At 50.5% G+C, this 19,933-nt stretch overlaps 1 protein-coding gene across 19 annotated transcripts in view; it reads left to right on the top strand.

The window, feature by feature from the left end:
- KDM2B (lysine demethylase 2B) overlaps positions 1–19,933 on the top strand; it is a 170,068-nt gene that overhangs the window by 84,804 nt on the left and 65,331 nt on the right. For all 19 annotated transcript variants that reach the window (XM_063593729.1, XM_063593725.1, XM_055096262.2 and 16 more), the window contains 2 exons: positions 1,548–1,674; positions 4,952–5,424. In XM_063593729.1, coding sequence (XP_063449799.1) covers positions 1,548–1,674; positions 4,952–5,424 — 600 coding nt within the window. The remainder of the gene's footprint in view (positions 1–1,547; positions 1,675–4,951; positions 5,425–19,933) is intronic.

Below are 19,933 nucleotides of genomic sequence, written 5' to 3'. Positions count from 1 at the left end.
GAGTGTAATGGGGGTGTGGGGAGTGTGATTGGGGATGGGGAGTGTGATTAGAGGAATGGGGAATGTGATTAGAGGGGGTGGGGAGTGTGATGGGGATTGGAGAGTGTGATTGGCGGGTGGGGAGTGTGAATAGGAGGGTGGAGAGTGAATAGGAGGGTGGGGAATGTGATGGGGGTTAGGAGAGTGTGAATGGGGGGATGGGTGAGTGCGATTAGGGGAGCGAAGATATTAGGGGCAGGGGAGTGTGATTAGAAGGTGGGAGAATGTAATTGTTCACCATCCAACTCCCTGAGTTCGCATAGGATCAGGGAGGGGAAGAGGGCTCTCTCGTCCCCGCAGACACCCTCTTGGCAAGAGAGCCAGGGAGCAAGGTGTGAGTGTGGGCGTGTGAGACCATCGTGTGGCCTCTGCAGGAGAGGCCCCGTGTGGGTGTCAGGGACCTCTTTCCATCCTTGTGTTGGGTCCATCAGTGGCGTTGTTTCCTTCCCATCTTTCGGTGACATCTCATCTGTACAGACCCTGAACTGCCCCCCGTGGAATCTCCCGGGGCTCAGGCCTTTTGACAGTTCTAGTACACAAAGCTGTCTCCACCTTTACTTCCTCTTCTATGATAAACAGCCAACCAGCAACATGGCAAACCCCATCTCTACAAAAAATACAAAAAAACCCAGCCAGGCGTGGTGGTGCGCGCGCCAGTAGTCCCAGCTACTCACAGGGCTGAGGCAGGAGGGTCGCTTGAGCCCAGGAGGTCGAGGCTGAGTGAGCTATGATCGTGCCACTGCACTCCAGCCTGGGTGACAGAGGTGGGACAAAAGGGATCTCCTGCTCCAGACCCGAGATGTGTCTCCCTCAGCTCAGCATCACGCTGGTCTCAGGTCATACCTGGGACCTCTGTCAGAGGGAGCCCTTGTGGCCTTGCAGGCTGAGCAGTGCCAGACGGGTGTGGGGAGGAGCAGGAGATGGACCCCTTCAAGGCCCCACCCCTGGAGGTAGGCGAGGCCACACCCCCTCACTCTTATTGGTCCGCTGGCCTGGCCTCCCTCCCAACAAACAGGAGGAGGCTCCATAACCTGTCTGCAAATGGATAAGGCTTGGAAGTTGATTTCTGGTTTTCAAGCAGGAGGGAGGAACAGCAGAATCTGTGCAGGAATTTTCAGAAACAAGGAGGAACCTATGTCTGTTGTAGCTAGAATCAGGCAGCGGCTCCCACCTGCAGGTGCCCACACTCTCTGCAGGCAGGTCAGGGGAGAATTCTGTTTTTCTGCATCTCACGGGAGCACCAAGTGGCCCCCATCCAACCTCTGGGGCGTGCAGCTCAGGGACCTTTGAGATGAGGCGCTCATGCGGGCCTCGTCCTCCGCCTGATTTGTGCATGCTGCCGGCATCTCCCTTCCAGCACCCCACCATTTCTCCCCCGACCATCCATGCTCTCGCTAAGATGATGACAGTGACCCTCACCTGCAGGGAGCCTGCCCCGCACTTCTCTCCCTCCTTCCCCCTTCGCCCTCTGGAAACTGACCTCTGCCTGCCTGCGTCTTTGCTTTCAGGTGCAGCCCAAATTCCGTTACCCCTTCTACTATGAGATGTGCTGGTATGTCCTGGAGAGATACGTGTACTGTGTGACCCAGCGCTCCCACCTCACTCAGGAATACCAGAGGGAGTCGATGCTTATTGGTGAGTGAACCGGAGGGAGCCCACGGCCTCGGCTGCACAGCTGGGGCAGAAATCATTTTCTCAGTGGGGCCTGGAGACACTCCCTGCGTTTTGGGGATTCGTTGAATCAGTGTATTGGGCAGAATCCTAGGAACCCCTCAGGGGAAGCCATTCTTGCCAGTTTCCCACCTGGAATACAGAGTCCAAGAAAATGAATTCGGATCCCCAAAAGAGTCACGTGTGTGGCCTCCAGCCCATGGCTGTGTAGATGCAGGTTGGGGCCGCCCCGGGCTTGGCTGCTAAAACAGGATCACCCCACAGAGCAGAGAATCCTCGTTCTTTTGGCTCGTCCGTGGACACCAGCTGATTTTTCCTCCTGCACTGGAGGTTGGGTTTTTATCTATGTAAGAGCAGTCCTGTGAGATGCAGCCAGTCTCTGAAAACCCAAGGCCGTCTTTGAGGCAGCAGGAGGGGTGACCAGGGCAGGTGGTGCGGGCCTGGAGGAGCAGGAGAGAGTGTTTGGAGCCGCTGCAGCGCCCAGCCCTGCTGCCAGTACTTAAAGGGACATCATCCCCCCCGAACACGGCTCTGCCCTTGAATCTTGACTCACAGACGCCCGCCCTGAAGTTGCATCTGGCTGTGACTGCAAGCCCCGACCAGCAATCTAGAGGAAGAACGTGATTCCTCTCGGCTGTGTCTGAGCTGTTGTGGTGCAGGGGTTTTCCTGGGTGATGTAGAGTCTGCAGCATCTCAGACACTGCATCTTTTTTTTTTTTTTAACCAGGGGATAGAAAGATGAGACTGGTCTGTCTCCTTGAGGGTCTGCATAATTTTTCCTGCAGCTTCTAGGATTTTTAGATTCTTTTTTTATTTCCCCTTTACAGTAAGTCTCTTCCATCCCTTCCCTTGTGCCCCATCCTTAATGACGTTCAGGGGTTCCAGGCTGGGCGTATGATGGGGAACCAGTGTTTCTGCTGGGGCCTTCACTGGGAAGTCTTTGCCTGTGAGGTCTGTTGCGAGCCTCATTCCCGCCTGATGATGTGATATTCGGGGGGGTTGGAAAGTCCCGAAACCCTACAACCTGCCCTTCTGGAGCTCCCAGCCTGGTAGGAGAGAAGGGAAATGATCCTGAAATAGCGTGAGAGCCGCTATGATCACAGTAACTCCACGATCCCCCGGGGACAGAGGCTGGGGAGAGTGAGAGGCTTTCTGAGTGTCTGCAGTCCCCAGGCCAGAAGGCCGAGGGTTGGTTCTCTCCCTTGGACATTTAGGGCAGAAGAAGAATATTCCATTCGCAGGCACAGGAGGAAATCTCGAGGTGGTGCTTGGGTAATCAGTACCCACATCTTCCTTACGTTTTCCTGCCACTGTTTTCCCTCTGGCTCTCCCAGTCCATCTGCCAATGAGAAGGGGCAACGTGAGGGAGACACCCCCTCCATCCAGAGCTGCTGTGTGCCAGTGCCAGTGCCTGTGCCCAGGGATACCTGTGTACTCAGCACCACGGCCTTCTGAGGGTGTTTCCTTTGCCTTGTATTTTTTAAGCAGCCCTATTAGGATATAGTTCCCGTATCACACAATTCACCATTTAGGGTGTAGAATCCAGTGGTTTTTAGTCTATTCACAGATACATGCAGCCACTGCTGCAGTCAATTTCACATTTTTGTCACTGCAAAAAGAAACCCGGGGCCGGGCACAGTGGCTCATGCCTGTAATCCTAGCACCACCGGGCACGATGGCTCACGCCTGTAATCCCAGCATTTTGGGAGGCTGAGGCGTGTGGATCACTTGAGGTCAGGAGTTCGAGATCAGCCTGGCCAACATGGTGACACCTCGTCTCTACTAAAAATATGAAATTAGTCCAGTGTGGTGGCACATGCCTGTAATCCCAGGTACTCGGGAGGCTGAGGCAGGAGACTCGCTTGAACCTGGGAGGCGGAGGTTGCAGTGTGCCGAGATCGCGCCATTGCACTCCAGTCTGGCCAACAAAGTGAGCCTCTGTCTCAAAAAAAAAACAAAAAACAAACAAACAAAAAAAAAACAAACAAAAAAAAACAAAAAAAAACATTCCTAGCATTTTGGGAGGCCGAGGCAGGTGGATCCCTGAGGTTAGGAGTTCGAGACCAACCTGACCAACAAGGTAAAACCCTGTCTCTACTAAAAAACACAAAAATTAGCTGGGTGTGGTGGTGCACCTGTAATCTCAGCTACTCGGGAGGCTGAGGCAGGAGAATCCCTTGAACCCAGGAGATGGAGGTTGCAGTGAGCTGAGATGACTCCAATGCACTCCAGCCTGGGCGACAGAGCGAGACTCTGTCTCAAAAAAAAAAAAGAGAAAAGAGAAAAGAAAAGAAAGAAACTCATACCCTTCAGCTGTTGTCTCATCTCCCCACCCTGCCCTTTCCCCAGCCCTAGGCAACTACTCATCTACTTTCTGTCCCTATAGATGTCCCCTGCCTGGGACATTTCACTGAGTTGAATCATATAATAGATGCTCTCTTAGACTTATTTTTATTTTATTTTAGTATTATTATTATTATTTTTTTTTGAGACAGGGCCTTGCTCTGTTGCCCAGGTTGGAGTGCAGTGGTGCATTCATGGCTTACTGCAGCCTCCACCTCCCAGGCTCAAGTGATCCTCCCATCTGAGCCTCCCAAGTAGCTGGGACTACAGGTGCACATCATCACACCCAGCTAATTTGTGTATTTTTTGTAGAGATGGGGTTTCACTGTGTTTCTCAGTCTGGTCTCAAACTCCTGGGCTCAAGCAATCCACTTGCCTAGGCCCCTCAAAGTGTAGGGATTATAGGCGTGAGCCACTGCACCCAGCCTCGACTTATTTTTAGACATTAAAAAGTAAAGTGCCAGATACCAGCCTGGGCAATATAATGAGACCTCATCTCTACAAAAAAAGCTTAAAAAAAAAACTAGCTGAGTGTGGTGGGTGCACCAGCAGGAGGATCACTTGAACCCGGGAGGCGGAGGTTGCAGCGAGCTGAGATTGTCTCACTACAGACCAGCCTCGGCAACTGAGCAAGACTGTCTTTATATAAATAAATAAAGTGCCAGTGTTCAGAGAGGTGGGGCAACCCATGTGGGTGCACACAGCCGGGAAGCAGCAGGGTGGGGATCTGAACCTGCGTCCCCCACGGCCTTTCCAGAGGCTGGAGGCACTGACCATTAGGATTGTTAGAGAAGCTGGATCTCTGGGGTAAAGGGGACTTTTGGTGAGTGGAGGTTCCAAAGACCTTGGCGGGGAGTTAGGTGTCATCTCGGTCTTTCTTGTGACCCTGCCCCCACAGATGCCCCGAGGAAGCCCAGCATAGACGGCTTCTCTTCGGATTCCTGGCTGGAGATGGAGGAGGAGGCCTGTGATCAGCAGCCTCAGGAGGAGGAGGAGAAGGACGAGGAGGGCGAGGGCAGGGACAGGGCACCCAAACCGCCCGCCGATGGCTCCACTTCACCCACCAGCACGCCCTCCGAGGACCAGGAGGCCCTCGGGAAGAAGCCCAAAGCACCTGCCCTGCGATTCCTCAAAAGGACTTTGTCTAACGAGTCGGAGGAGAGTGTGAAGTCCACCACATTGGCCGTAGACTACCCCAAGACCCCCACCGGCTCTCCCGCCACGGAGGTCTCTGCCAAATGGACCCATCTCACCGAGTTTGAACTGAAGGGCCTGAAAGCTCTGGTGGAGAAACTGGAATCCCTCCCGGAGAACAAGAAGTGTGTCCCCGAGGGCATCGAGGACCCCCAGGCACTCCTGGAGGGTGTGAAGGTGGGCAGGAGTGGCGTCTGGGGCTGGGCGGCCGAGGAGGGCCGGGCAGGTCCCGTTCAGTGTGACAGGTGCAGCTCAGCTCACGATGGCTCTGTGCAGATTGCTCTGAGCATTCGGGTGGGCGCTGCGAGGGGGCTTCTGGGGTCTCAGTCCACAAAAGCCTATGTAGGGTGTCCAAGCAGAGGCCACCATTAAGAGCTGCAGAGGGTGGGCGGGGTGGCTCACACCTGTAATCCTAACACTGGGAGGCTGAGGTGGGCAGATCACTTGAAGTCATGAGTTCAAGACCAGCCTGGCTAACATGGTGAAACCCCATCTCTACTAAAAAAAAAAAAAAAAAAGGAAAATTAGCCATGCCTGGTGGCGTACGCCTGTAGTCCCAGCTACTTGGGAGGCTGAGGCAGAAGAATTGCTCGAACCTGGGAGGTGGAGGTTGCAGTGAGCTGAGATTGCACCACTGCACTCCAGCCTGGGCAACAGAGCGAGACTCTGTCTCAAAAAAACAAAAGAGCTGTAGAGGACCCCCTTTTGGAACCTCACTCTGTGGCTGATGAGTTTTCTTCTCGGCACTTATTGGAAACCTGAGTCCCCACCAGCAGGTGTGTCATGTGCAGCAGTTGCTGTCACTGGCCTCGTGAGACGAACCCCTCCAGCCTTGTCAGGAAGCCTCGCTGTCCTGGGCCAGCATGTTGGAGCACGAATCAGTTTCACATGAGCAGGTTGTACATCCCCACAGCCCTTGACACGGCCAGCTGATGCGGGCACTATGTAGCTGCGTGCAGTTTGAAAGTCTTCATTATGACGTGCATGTAATGGATGAGGAAGTAGGCTCAGAGAGGGTATGGGGCATGCCTGAGATCACACAGTAAGCGGATGGTGGAGCTGGGATGAGGACCCGGGGGTGACTGCAGAGCTTCTGTGTGTCTCCCGCTGTGTGGAACTGCCTCTTGTCTCGGCATTAGTAAGGCTTTTTGGTTGAGGCCTCCGAGGCGTCTGGGTGTCCTTCTCCAATGTCTGATGCCCAAGGGAAGCCAGCTAGCTGCCTCCTGGGGTTGGAAACTGAATTTAAGTTTCTTCTTCGGTGGCTGTAAAGTACTCAGGATTGGTAGTTCATTTGTTCATTGTATTTACTTAGGAAACCTTGTGTTGGGCCTGGGATAAAGATATATTAAGATCCACTGGGTGCGGGCCAGGCACGGTGGCTCAGGCCTTAATCCCAGCACTTTGGGAAGCTGAGGCAGATGGATCATTTGAGGCCAGGAGTTTGAGCCCAGCCTGGCCAACATAGGGAGACCCCATCTCTACAAAAAATAAAAAATTTAGCAAGGCATAGTGGCCTCTGCCTGTAGTCCCAGCTACTCTGGAGGCTGAGGAGAGAGGATTGCTTGATCCCAGAAGGTCACTGCTGTAGGGAGCCATGGTCTCGCCACTGCACTCCAGCCTGGGCAACAGAGCAAGACCCTGTCTGAAAAAAAACCCAAAACAACCATACTAATCTGAAGAAGAAATGTCTTTCCATGCTTTTGGAAAGTCTTTTTTACTTTTTTTTTTATTTTTATTTTTTTACCGTTGAGACAGACAGGGTGTTACTCTGTTGCACAGGCTGGAATGCAGTGGTGCGAGCTTGGCTCGCTGCAACCTCAACCTCCCAGGCTCAAGTGATCCTCCTGCCTCAGCCTCCCAAGTAGCTGGGACTACAGGTGCATGCCACCATGCTCAGCTAATTTTTAATTTTTTTGTAGAGATGGGGTCTCACCACATTGCCCAGGCTGGTCTCAAACTACTGAGCTCAAGCGATCCTCCCACCTCAGCTTCCCAAGGTGCTGGGATTACAGGCATGAGCCACTGTGCCTGGCCTAGCCTATTTTTGCCTTTAAAAGCATCTTTGTGTCTGTGATCTATTTCTGTGTGGTGTCGCTGGTTCTGGGAACAGATGTCCTCCTAGGGATGAAACTTGGCTCCTCCTATCCCTCGCCTCTACCTACCTGATTGGCCTGAGGCTGGACTTACCTTAGACCCTTTGATGATGTAGAGGAGGCCTGGGGTAGGGGTTAGAAAAAGTGCAAGCAGTCCAGACTTCCTCCTTCCCCACAGGGGAATCACAGGCAGCTCGTGATAATATGAAATGAGGCATCTCAATGACGTGGTGCTGTTGGGGGTGTTTTCCTTGTATAAACACATTGAAACCTTCCAACAACCCTTTGGAGTACTTTTTTTTTTTTTTGAGATGAAGTCTTGCTCTGTCGCCCAGGCTGAAGTGCAGTGACATGATCTTGGTTCACTGCAACCTCTGCCTCCCGGGTTCAAGTGATTGTCCTACCCCTGCCTCCCGAGTAGCTGGGACCATAGGCATGCCACAACCCCTGGCTAATTTTTTTGTAATTTTTGTAGAGATGGGGTCTCCCATGTTGCCCACGCTGTCTTTTTTGTATAACCTAGTCACTTAGCTCATTTATTGAACTTACCTGTCTTTTTTTTTTTTTTCTTGAGACAGAGTCTCGCTCTGTCGCCCAGGCTGGAGTGCAGTGGCGTGATCTCGGCTTACTGCAAGCTCCACCTCCCGGGTTCACGCCATTCTCCTGCCTCAGCCTCCCGAGTAGCTGGGACTACAGGTGCCCGCCACCTCGCCGGGCTAATTTTTTTTTTTTTGAGACAGAGTTTCACTCTTGCTGCCCAGGCTGGAGTGCAATGGCACGATCTCGGCTCACTGCAACCTCCACCTCCGGGGTTCAAGTCATTCTCCAGCCTCAGCCTCCCTAGTAGCTGGGATTACAGGCATGCGCCAGCACACCCGGCTATTTTGTATTTTTAGTAGAGATGGGGTTTCTTCATGTTGGTCAGGCTGGTCTTGAACTCCCTACCTCATCTGCCCGCCTCAGCCTCCCAAAGTGATCCGCCCGCCTCGGCCTCCCAAAGTGCTGGGATTACAGGTGTGAGCCACCGTGCCTGGTCTTTTGTATCTTTTTTAGTAGAGATGGGGTTTCACTGTGTTGGCCAGGATGGTCTTGATCCCCTGACCTTGTGATCCGCCTGCCTCGGCCTCCCCAGAACTTACCTGTCTTTAGAGATATTTAGTTTAGCCTTGTCTAATGAGGCTCTTTTCAGGCTGAAGAGCTTGTAAATTAGGTGGACAGGCCTCCTGAGGGTTCCATGAAAATTGGGACCGCTGCTAGTGTCTCTAAATTTTGTGTGGCCAGATGCTTGCCTGGGGGACGTGGGTGCCATCACCTCTTCCAGAACAGGAGAGTTTCTGATTAGTCTGACAGGCATTAGCCCCTCACTCTCCCTGGAGACCCAGAAAAGATTTTGAGGTCTGGTGCAGTGGCTCACACCTGTAATCCTAACATTTTGGAAGGCCGATCACACGAGCCCAGGAGTTTGAGACCAGCCTGGGCAACATAGTAAGACCCCATCTGTACAAAAACAAAAATTAGCCAGGTGTGGTGGCGCGCGCCTGTAGCCCCAGCTGCTCAAGGGGCTGAGGCAGGAGGATCACTTGAGCCCAGGAGTTCTAGGCTACAGTGAACTATGAGTGCGCCACTGCACTCCAGCCTGGGAGACAGAACAAGACCCTGTCTCAAAAAAATAAAAAAACAAACAAAAAAACGATTTTGAACCCAGGACTGACTTTCAGGGTGGGAGTGCTGCCACAGAGGGTGGGCGGCCTGTTCTTCCCAAATGTACACTCCGTCGCCTTGTTCTCTCTTTTCTGTTGTTGAGGATTCTTTTGCTTTGGCCAAGAAATAAAAAACAGCTCAGGAATATGGGTCTGAGACAATTCATAGCCGATGCCCAGTTCCCCCACTGCCATTGAGGGATTCGTGTTTCTGGGCTGTGGTGGTTTCCCGTTGATGACTGACCTGCTAGGATCTGTGGCTTGTGTTCCAGAAAGATGGGCTCTCTCCCGGGACCTCAGAGGCTGCTGCTTGTGGTGGCTCAGGGTAACTAGTGCCCTGGTGATTGGAGACAGCCCCCAATTCAACTCAGTCCCTAGATGGCTAGGTTTTGGCTTATACTAAAAACCCATTTGTTCTTTCATTTGTATGATTTTGTTGTTGTTTTTAAATTTTGAGACAGAGTCTTACTCTCACCAAGGCTAGAGTGCAGTGGCATGATCACAGCTTTTTTGTAGAGACAGAGGTCTCGCTGTGTTGCCCAGGCTCATCTTGAGCCCCTGGGCTCAGGTGGTTGGACAGCCTCGTGTGATGTATTTTTTTAATTGTGGTAAGACACACGTAACACAATTTACCATTTTAACCAGGTTAAGGTGTCCAAGTCAGTGGCATTAGGTACAGTCACAATTTTTTTTTTTTTTTTTTTTGAGATGCAGTCTCACTCTGTTGCCCAGGCTGGAGTGCAGTGATGTGATCTCAGCTTACTGCAACCTCTGCCTCCTGGGTTCAAGTGATTTTCGTGCCTCAGCCTCCCGAGTAGCTGGAATTACAGGCATGTGCCACCACACCTGGCTGATTTTTTTTTTTTTTTTTTTTTGAGACAGAGTCTTGCTCTGTCACCCAGGCTGGAGTGCAGTGGCGTGATCTTGGCTCACTGCAAGCTCTGCCTCCTGGGTTCACGCCATTCTCCTGCCTCAGCCTCCCGAGTAGGTGGGACTACAGGCGCCTGCCACAACGCCCGGCTAATTTTTTTGTATTTTTAGTAGAGATGGGGTTTCACCGTGTTAGCCAGGATGGTCTCGATCTCCTGACCTCGTGATCTGCCCGCCTCGGCCTCCCATAGTGCTGGGATTACAGGCGTGAGCCACCGCGCCCGGTGGCTAATTTTTATATTTTAAGTAGAGATGGGGTTTCATCACATTGGCCAGGCTTTTCTTCAACTCTTGGCCTCAGGTAATCTTGGCTTGGCCTCCTGAAGTGCTGGGATTACAGGCATGAGCCACCGCCCCGGCCAACAATTCACAATCGTGTGCAACCACCACCACTATCTTATTCCAGAACCTTTTTATCACTGCGGACAATCCCGTACCTAAGAGCTGCCACGTCCTATACCCTCTTCACTGCAAATCTGCTTTCTGTCCCGTGGATTTACTTATTCTAGATATTTCATTGTAATGTAGGTTTTGGTTTTTTGTTGAGATGGGGGTCTCACTCTGTCACCCAGCCTGGAGTACAGTGGCACAATCATAGCTCACTGCAGCCTCAACCCCCCAGGCTCAAGCAATCCTCCCATCTCAGCCTCCCAAGTAGCTGGGACTACACGCATATGCCACTACTCCCAGCTAATATTTTCATTATTTGTAGAGACTACGTCTTGCTATGTTGCTTATGCCTGTAATGCCAGCACTTTGGGAGACCGAGGCAGGAGGACTGGTTGAGCCCAGGAGTTTGAGACTGACTTTGGCAACATAGCAAGATCCTATGTCTATAAAAAATAAAAAATTAGCCAGGTATAGTGGCGTGCACCTCTACCTGGGAGACTGTACAGCGTTAGAGGGCTGAGGCAGGAGGATCATTTGAGCCCAGGAGGTGGAGGCTACAGTGAATTGTGATTGCATCAGACAGAGACCCTGTCTCAACATAAATGATAAATATAGACACTTACTGTGATGGAAGTGCCAAGATATTGGCCTGTATGAGATGGGAAGGACAAGAACTCAGGACACAGGAGACCCTGGAGTTCAAGTTTGGTTTCTGCTCTTAGCTACTCGCTGTGTGGCCTTGGGCAAGCCAGTCCGCCTTTCTGTCCACCTGTATGGAAAATGAGGATGTGCTTTGTCCTTCTGGGGACCAGATTCTGGGATTCTTATGGCCATTCTGAAGCACTTACCCTTGGGTGAAACTGCAGTGTCCTCACTGTGATATGGGCATAACAGCAGGGACCTGTGTCACTGAATTACTTTAAGGAACAAGGAAGCCATGAACATAGGTTGCAGCTAAAGGTGAGCCAGGCTGGCATTGGCCAGCTACCCACACTTCCCCTGCCCTTTCTCTTTCCTTCCCCCTTCTCACCTCTCAGCAGCCCCCTCATCCCCCCTCCAGGTTAAAGATTGCTGTTTAGGCTGTGCACAGTGACTCACACCTGTAATCCCAGCCCTTTGGGAGGCCAAAGTGGGAGGGTGGCTGGAGCTCAGGAGTTTGAGACCACCCTGGGCAACATAGTGAGACCCCAGTCTACAAAAACAAAACAAAACAAAAGGAACAAAAAATTAGCCAGGAGTAGTGGCATGCGCCTGTAGTCCCAGCTACTTGAAAGGCTGATGCAGGAGGATTTACTGAGCCTAGGAGTTTGAGGCTGCAGAGAGCTGTGATGGCACCACTGTACTCCAGCCTTGGTGACAGAGTGAGACCCTGTCTCAAAAAAGAAAAAAAAAACAAAACACCACAGCCCGGGCGCAGTGACTCACGCCTGTAATCCTAGCACTTTGGGAGACCAAGGCAGGTGGATCACCTGAGATCAGAAGTTCGAGACTAGCTTGGCAAACATGGCAAAACCCCATCTCTACTAAAAATACAAAAATTAGTTGGGTGTGATGGCGCACGCCTATAGGCCCAGCTACTAGAGAGACTGAGGCAGGAGAATCACTTGAACCTGGGAGGTGGAGGTTGCAGTGAGCTGAGATTGCGCCATTGCACCCTAGCCTGGGTGACAAGAGCAAAACTCTGTCTCAAAAAAAAAAACCCCACAAAAAAACCCGATTTCCTTTTTTTAAAAAAAATTTTTATTTTTTTTACCAAGACGGAGTCTTTTGCTCTGTCACCGAGGCTGGAGAGCAGTGGCACAATAACAGCTCTCCATAGCCTCGACCTCCTAGCTCAGGTGATCGAGGTAGCTGGGGCTACAGGCATGCGATACCATGCTCAGTTCATTTAAGTTTGTTTTTTTTTTTTTTTGGTAGAGATGGGCGTCTCGCTCTGTTGCCCAGGCTGGTCTCGAACTCCTTGGCTCAAGCAATCCATCTACCTCAGCCTCTCAAAGTGCTGGGATTACAGGTGTGAACCACCTCATCCAGCCAGGTGATACCTTTTTTTTTGAGTCTGAGTCTCTCTCTGTCGCCCAGGCTGGACTGCAGTGGTGTGATCTTGGCTCATTGCAACCTCCGCCTCCTGGGTTCAAGTGATTCTCCTGCCTCAGCCTCCCGAGTAGCTGGGATTACAGGCATGCGCCACCATGCCCAGCTAATTCTTGTATTTTAGTAGAGGTGGGATTTCGCCATGTTGGCCAGGCTGGTCTCAAACTCCTGGCCTCAAGCAATCTGCCTATCTCGGCCTCCCAAAGTGCTGGGATTACAGGTGTGAACCACTGTGTGGCCAGGTGTTCTTTGAAGACCAAAAGTTCTGCATTAGACCGAATCCCTGTGCCATCTGTAAACCAGCCGAATGCTCTTGAGGAATGCAGTAAAATGGAGCACTTGGAATACAGCATCATGGTCATGAGGACTCCGTGAGGTGACACTTTAGCACATGGCCTTTAATAGCTCAGCAAACTAGAGCCAAAAATTTCAGACACCATAGAATGAAAACAGGCCAGTGCAGGGTCAAATGTGCGAGCCTGTGAAACCCATGACTGTGGAAGGTGTTCACAGCTTTTTTCTCTTGAGGTCGTCAATTCCCGACCCTGGAACACACCTGTTCATTGAGGCGGCCTCTCCTGGGTCTTACTGACATGTAGAACAGTGAGGTGTAAAGCCCAGATCACCAGCGCAGTTGGCTTTTTAAAATCATCACACTCTCAGCTAGGCACGGTGGCTCACGCCTATAATCTCAGCACTTTGGGAGGCCGAGGCGGGCGGATCATGAGGTCAGGAGTTCGAGACCAGCCTGGCCAACATAGTGAAACCCCATCTCTACTAAAAATACAAAAAAATTAGCAGGGCATGGTGGTGCGTGCCTGTAATCACAGCTACTCTGGAGGCTGAGGCAGGAGAATCGCTTGAACCCAGGAGGCGGAGGTTGCAGTGAGCTGAGGTTGTGCCACTGCACTCCAGCCTGGGCGACAGAGCAAGACTCTGTCTCAAAAAACAAACAAACAAAAAACAACAACAAAAAATACCAAGTATGTTATTTAATAGTCCTGGGGGTCCAGAAGTCAGAAATAAAAGAGTCAGCGGGGCTGTGCTCGCTCCAAAGTCTCTAGAAGAGAATCCTTCCGGGCCTCCTCTGGTTTCTGGCAGCTCTTGGTATTCCCTGGATGTGGCTGCATCATTCCAGTCTCTGCCTTCATTTTCTTTTCTTTTTTCTTTTTTTTTTGGTCTTTGTATTTATTTTATTTATTTTTTTGAAGACAGAGTCTTGCTCTGTGGCACAGGCTGGATGGAGTGCAGTGACGTGATCTTGGCTTGCTGCAACATCTGCCTCCCGGGTTCAAGCAATTCTCGTGCCTCAGCCTCCCAAGTAGCTGGGATTGCAGGCGTGTGCCACCACACCAAACTGCCTTCATTTTCTTGTAGATTTCTTCTTTGTGTCTCTGTCCAAATCTCTCTTATTATAAAGACACTTGACATTGGGTTTAGGGTCTACCCTAAATTCAGGATTATTTCACCTTGAAAAAAAATTTTTTTTTTGAGACGGAATCTTGCTCTGTTGCCCAGGCTGGAGTTCAATGGTGTGATCTAGCCTCACCACAACCCCCGCCTCCTGGGTTCTCCTGCCTCATCCTCCTGAGTAGCTGGGACTATGGGCATGTGCCACCATGCCTGGCTAATTTTTGTGTTTTCAGTAGAGACAGGGTCTCACCATGTTGGCCAGGCTGGTCTCGAACTCTTTGCCTCAAGTGATCCGCCCACCTCGGCCTCCCAAAGTGCTGGGATTACAGGCGGGAGCCACTGTGCCCGGCCTGAACACATATTTTTTGGGACACAATTCAAGCTACTTCAGATGGGTTTTCACAGACGGTGGGGCTGGGATGGAGGGAGGGTACTTGAGAGACCCCAGGTGCGTTGATGCCTGGCGGGTCTCTTTCCCCGTAGAAGGGGGCACCCCGGAGGGTGCTGGTTCCCCAGAGCAGGAGTTCCCCAAGCCGCGCCTCCCTTTGCCGGCCCGTGGATGGCGATTCTTCCCTGATGCCTGCCTTGTTTTCACAGTGGGATATTTTTAGTCATGGCATGGAGGGAGTTTCTGATTATTAAAGCCCCAGCCTAGGAAGCAGTGGGACCCGAATCCATTGTTAACTAATTATCTCTTTGAGAGAAGTTGGCATAAAGGGCTGCCCAGGCCCAGCCATCCCTTGTCTGTGGTTATCTCGTCAGGTCCAGTACGGGGCAGTTTCCCGCAGAAAGGGTCCCATGGCTGGATCTTTCTCTTCGAAAACCTGCCCTGGACTTTCCGAGGGGACGGGCGTGTAAGGTGTAACCCCCTTAGGGGGCTGAGCTGGTGAGGGCACCCAGCCTTCCTTATATCTGTGCTGCCGAGAGCCCCAGGGAGTGTATAAATTCAAGCAGGGCCTAGGGAAGCCAGTGACATGATTCCCTCCAGCACAACCTATTTCTCAGAGATGAAATCTCCAATTAGAATAATCTTCTTTTCCCGGAGCCTGTCATACACAAATGAAAATTCTTCCCTGAGGGACAGAGCCCAGGGCGCCCCCTGGTGGCCGCAGGGGGCCACACACAGAGGGAAACGGGAGGTATGAGTGTGAGATCCTGGGCTCATGGCACTTGGGGAAAATTCTTTTTATTTTTAATTATTATTAAATAATTATTTTTTTTTAGTTAGAGTCTCATTCTGTCACCCAGGCTAGAGTGCAGTGGTGCGATCTTGGCTCACTGTAACCTCTGCCTCCCGGGTTCAAGTGATTCTCCTGCCTCAGTCTCCCGAGCAGCTGAGACCACAGACGTGTGCCACCACGCCTGGCTAATTTTTTTGTAGTTTTAATAGAGATGGGGTTTCACTATGTTGGACAGGCTGGTCTTGAACTCCTGACCTCAGGTGATTTGTCCACCTTGGCCTCTCAAAGTGCTGGAATTACAGGCGTGAGCCACTGCACCTGGCCATTATTATTATTTAGAGACAGAGTCTCCCACTTTTGCCCAGGTTGGAGTGTAGTTGTGTGATCATAGCTCACTGCAGCCTTGAACTCCTGGGCTCAAGCAATCCTCCCACCTCAATCTCCCCAAGAAGCTAGGACTAACAGGCACACACCACCATGCCCAGCTAATTTTTAAATTTTTTTTGTAGAGATGAGATCTCGCTGTGTTGCCCAGGCTTACCAAGAACAATTGTAATTAAAAAAATTATTGGCTGGGTGTGGTGGCTCACGCCTATAATCCCAGCACTTTGGGAGGCCGAGGTGGGTGGATCGCCTGAGGTCAGCAGTTCAAGACCAGCCTGGCCAACATGGTGAAACCTGTCTCTACTAAAAAAAAAAAAAAAAAAGTACAAAAATTAGCTGGGCGTGGTGGTGTGTGCCTGTAATCCCAGCTTCCCAGGAGGCTGAGGCAGGGAGTCGGTGGAACTGGGGAGGTAGAGGCTGCAGTGAGCTAAGATCGCGCCACTGCACTCTAGCCTGGGCAACAGAGCAAGATTCCGTCTCAAAAAAAAAAAAAAAAAAAAATTTATTGACTGGATATGGTGGCTCACACCTGTAATCCCAGCACTTTAGGAGGCCAGAGGATCAGTTGACCGTAGGAATTTGAGACCAACCTGGGCAACATAGCAAGAACCTGTCTCTACTAAAAAATTAAAAAATTAGTCGGTCGTGGTGGTGCATTCTTTTCCCAGTTACTTGGGAGGCTGAGATGGGAGAATTGCTTGAGCCCAGGAGTTCGAGGCTGTGGTGAACTGTGATCACACTGCAGCACTCAAGCCTGGGCAACTCTCTGTTTTTTTAAAAGAGTCTTTAAAAATGTATTATTTATTATTATTAATTTGTTAATTATGTCTAGTACTTAGAACTGCAGTAATAACTTTTTGTAACTAAATATCCCTCTAAAGAGGCCTCTCCCTCAATGCTTGTGAGTTAGACTCCAATCTGATATTGAAATGACAAGAAATCGTAAGACATTTAAGAAGGAAACTCAAAGAAAACAAAGGGCGGGGGGCGGGGGGCATTACTTTCAGTCATATGCAGAGCCATGTTTGCAAATTGGTGGCCCATGGGCCAAACCAGCACACAGATGTTTCACTCAAGTTTTAGTTAGTTGCTAACATTTAAAAATGCAGAGATTTCAAATAAAACTCTGCATCTTTGATTTCTTCTGAAAAATTAAAGATCTGGTGGGCTTTTCATCCCCATAGGAGGTAAGCTGAAGTTGGGTAGCCTTGCCCCTTTTTAAATGGGCCATGTGTTCTCCAGTTTGTCACAGGCCTCACCATTCCCTATTGTTCCAGTCCGGTTACATCTTGAATTTGTTACCCAATCCTAGAGTTTGGGATTGGACTAAGTGGCTGAAATGTCCTGTGGAAGTGACGGTCTTCTCCCCCAGCCATTTGGGGCCCACATGCAGGAGGGAATGGGAAGTCTCTGGCTAAACCTGAGTGTATTTCTGGAAAGCTCATTTGTTCTTAATGATTTTTTAGAAAGAGGGAAAAACTTTATTTATTTCTTTATTTATTTTGAGACAAAGTCTCACTCTGTTTCTCAGACTGGAGTGCAGTGGCACGGTCTTGGCCCACTACAACCTCTGCCTGCTGGGTTCAAGTGATCCTCCTACCTCAGCTTCCCAGGTAGCTGGGACCACAGGCACACACCACCACATCTGGCTAATTTTTGTAGTTTTAGTAGTGATGGGGTTTCTCCATGTTGATCAGGATGGTCTAACTCCTGGCCTCAAGTGATCCACCCGCCTTGGCCTCCCAAAGTGCTGGGATTACAGGCGTGAGCCACCGCACCTGGCCAGAGTTAAACTATTTTTACTTTTTTTTCTGTTTTAGGATCCCACCCAAGGTACAATATTACATTTAGTCTCATCAGTCTTCTCTTAGCTGCCATAGTTTCTTAGACTTTCCTTGTTTTGATGACCTTGACAGTTTTGAGGAGATCTGTTCAGGCATTTTGTAGACTGTCCCTCTTTAGTATTTGTGGCTTTATTTTATAAAAACTCTGGGGCCAGGTGCGGTGGCTCACGCCTGTAATCCCAGCACTTTGGGAGGCCGAGGCGGGTGGATCACTTGAGGCTAGGAGTTTGAGACCAGCCTGGCCAACATGGTGAAACCCTGTCTCTACTAAAAATAACAAAAATTAGCCAGGGGTGGTGGCACATGCCTGTAATCCTAGCTACTCAGGAGGCTGAGGCAGGAGACTCGCTTGAACCTGGGAGGCAGAGGTTGCAGTGAACCAAGATTGTGCCACTGCACTCTAGCCTGGGTGACAGAGTAACACTCCATCTCAAAAAACAAACAAACAAACAAAACCCAACTTTGTTTATTGGAAGCTTACTCTAGGTTAGTCATTATGTGAGGCTTTGGGGATACAGCAGTGAATAAAGACACTTTATAAATAGCATTTACAAATCATTGACATTGACTATGGGACTTTGGGGAAGCTGTATGTGCCCGGGCTGGGATTTAAACCCCTCGAGCCAGTTCTAGAGCCAACATTCTTGACCACTGTGCTGTTTGCTGTTTCCTGTGGGCTAAGGAGGAAGTTCTTCAGGTTAACAGCCACATCTTGAAAAATCATGCAAAAAAAAAAAGAAAAATCATGCAAGCAAATTATGATCAGGAAAGTATGATAGGCCTGCAGTGGCTCACACCTGCAATCCCAGAACTTTGGGAGGCTCACACCTATAATCCCAGCACTTTGGGGGGCTCACACCTGCAATCCCAGCACTTTGGGGGGCTCACACCTATAATCCCAGCACTTTGGGGGGCTCACACCTGCAATCCCAGCACTTTGGGAGGCTCACACTCACAATCCCAGCACTTTGGGGGGCTCACACCCGCACTCCCAGCACTTTGGGGGGCTGAGGCAGGTGTTTTGCTTGAGCCCAGAAATTCAAGACCAGCCTGTGCAACATGGTGAGAACCCATCTGTACAAATAATACAATTAGCTGGGCTTGGTGGTACGCACCTGTAGTCCCGGCTACTGAGGAGGCTGAGGTGGGAGGATCACTTGAGCCCAGGAGTTTGAGGCTACGGTGAGCTGAGATTGTGCCCCTGCACTCCAGCCTGGGTGACAGAGTCACACCCTGTCTCAAAAAAAAAAAAAAAAAGGACAATAAGCAGAGTAAACTGGAAGTAAGCTGGAGTCATTTCTAGTGAAGTGAATTAGGAAAGATGAATTAAAATGATCTTCCCCTTCATTTGTCTCCCGAGCGCTTCTGCTCTTCCTGCTCAGTGCTTCTGTATGATTTACTCTGTTCTTAAATGTCCGGAAAAAATGTTTTTGTACAATTCAACAATCCGTGGTCCAGGATCAGAATGGGCCAGTGATAGTTCTGTGTGTGCTTAAACACATTTTTTTGTGGGGTGCTGTGGATGTGTGGATGTAGCCCAAAAAAACCCTATGTGGGTGGTCCTGGGGCAGAAAGTCTGGTGCCAGAGAGTGGGGTTCTGGGGGTCTGTCTTCATAGTTTGGGGCAGCACTAAAATTCTGTGAGCCTTTCTGAGCCTCGGTAACCTCCCCTGTAAGTTAGCTGTTAGATAATTCAGCTGGGTAGCATTTTATACCTGGATGATGTTCTAAAGTCCAGCCACACAAGGCCAAAGTCTGGCAGAGTGAGAATTCCCTTTGAAGAACCTTCAAACTGCTCACCGAGAGTGAACACAGTGTGCCTCGTGGGAGATCACCAAGCAGCCTGGCGGTCCGCCCAACGCAGCCCATTTTTCTGCCACAATTTGGCCACATGACTCCATCCTCAGTCAGACCAGATCAAGCATCTTCTTGTATTTAGGGCCCATGTTGCAAAAAACATTTACACGTCGTCACACAGCGGGGTTAGGGTACATGTAGCAAGCTGACTAAAGGACGGAGTTATGGCTCTATGAAGGCATCAAGGTCTGGAGGTTGGTTTTGTTTGCTTCGCTGAGTACGTAGTTAAATTTGTGAACATTAGAGGATCCGTAGTGCCACTGCCCAGCCCTCCCAGAGTGCTTGGTAGGAATTAAATGAGGCGCAGTGGCTTACCCCTGTAATCCCAGCATTTTGGTAGGCTGAGGAGGGAGGATTCCTCGAGGCCAGGAGTTTGAGACAAACTTGGGCAACATGGCATATACCCTGTCTGCACAAAAAAATTTAAAAATTATGGCTGGGCGCGGTGGCTCATGCCTGTAATCCCAGCACTTTGGGAGGCCAAGGCAGGTGGGTCACTTGAGGACAGGAGTTGGAGACCAGCCTGGCCAACATGGCAAAATCCTGTCTCTACTAAAAATACAAAAATTAGCCCAGTGTGGTGGCGCACACCTGCATTCACAGCTACTCGGGAGGCTGGGGCAGGGAAATCGCTTGAACCCGAGGCAGAAGTTGCTTGAGCCCAGATTGCACCACTGAACTCCAGCCTGGGTGACAGAGTAAGACTTTGTCTCAAAAAACAAAAAATTTAGCTAGGGAGGGTGCCATGCTCCTGTGGTCTCAGCTACTTAGGAGGCTAAGGCATGAGGATCACTTGATCCAGGT

The sequence above is a fragment of the Pan paniscus genome, chromosome 10 (assembly GCF_029289425.2).
Source record: "Pan paniscus chromosome 10, NHGRI_mPanPan1-v2.0_pri, whole genome shotgun sequence".
Taxonomy (NCBI): Eukaryota; Metazoa; Chordata; class Mammalia; order Primates; family Hominidae; genus Pan; species Pan paniscus.
Note: the sequence above shows the minus strand (reverse complement) of the source record. Positions and strands in the feature narration are given on the sequence as shown.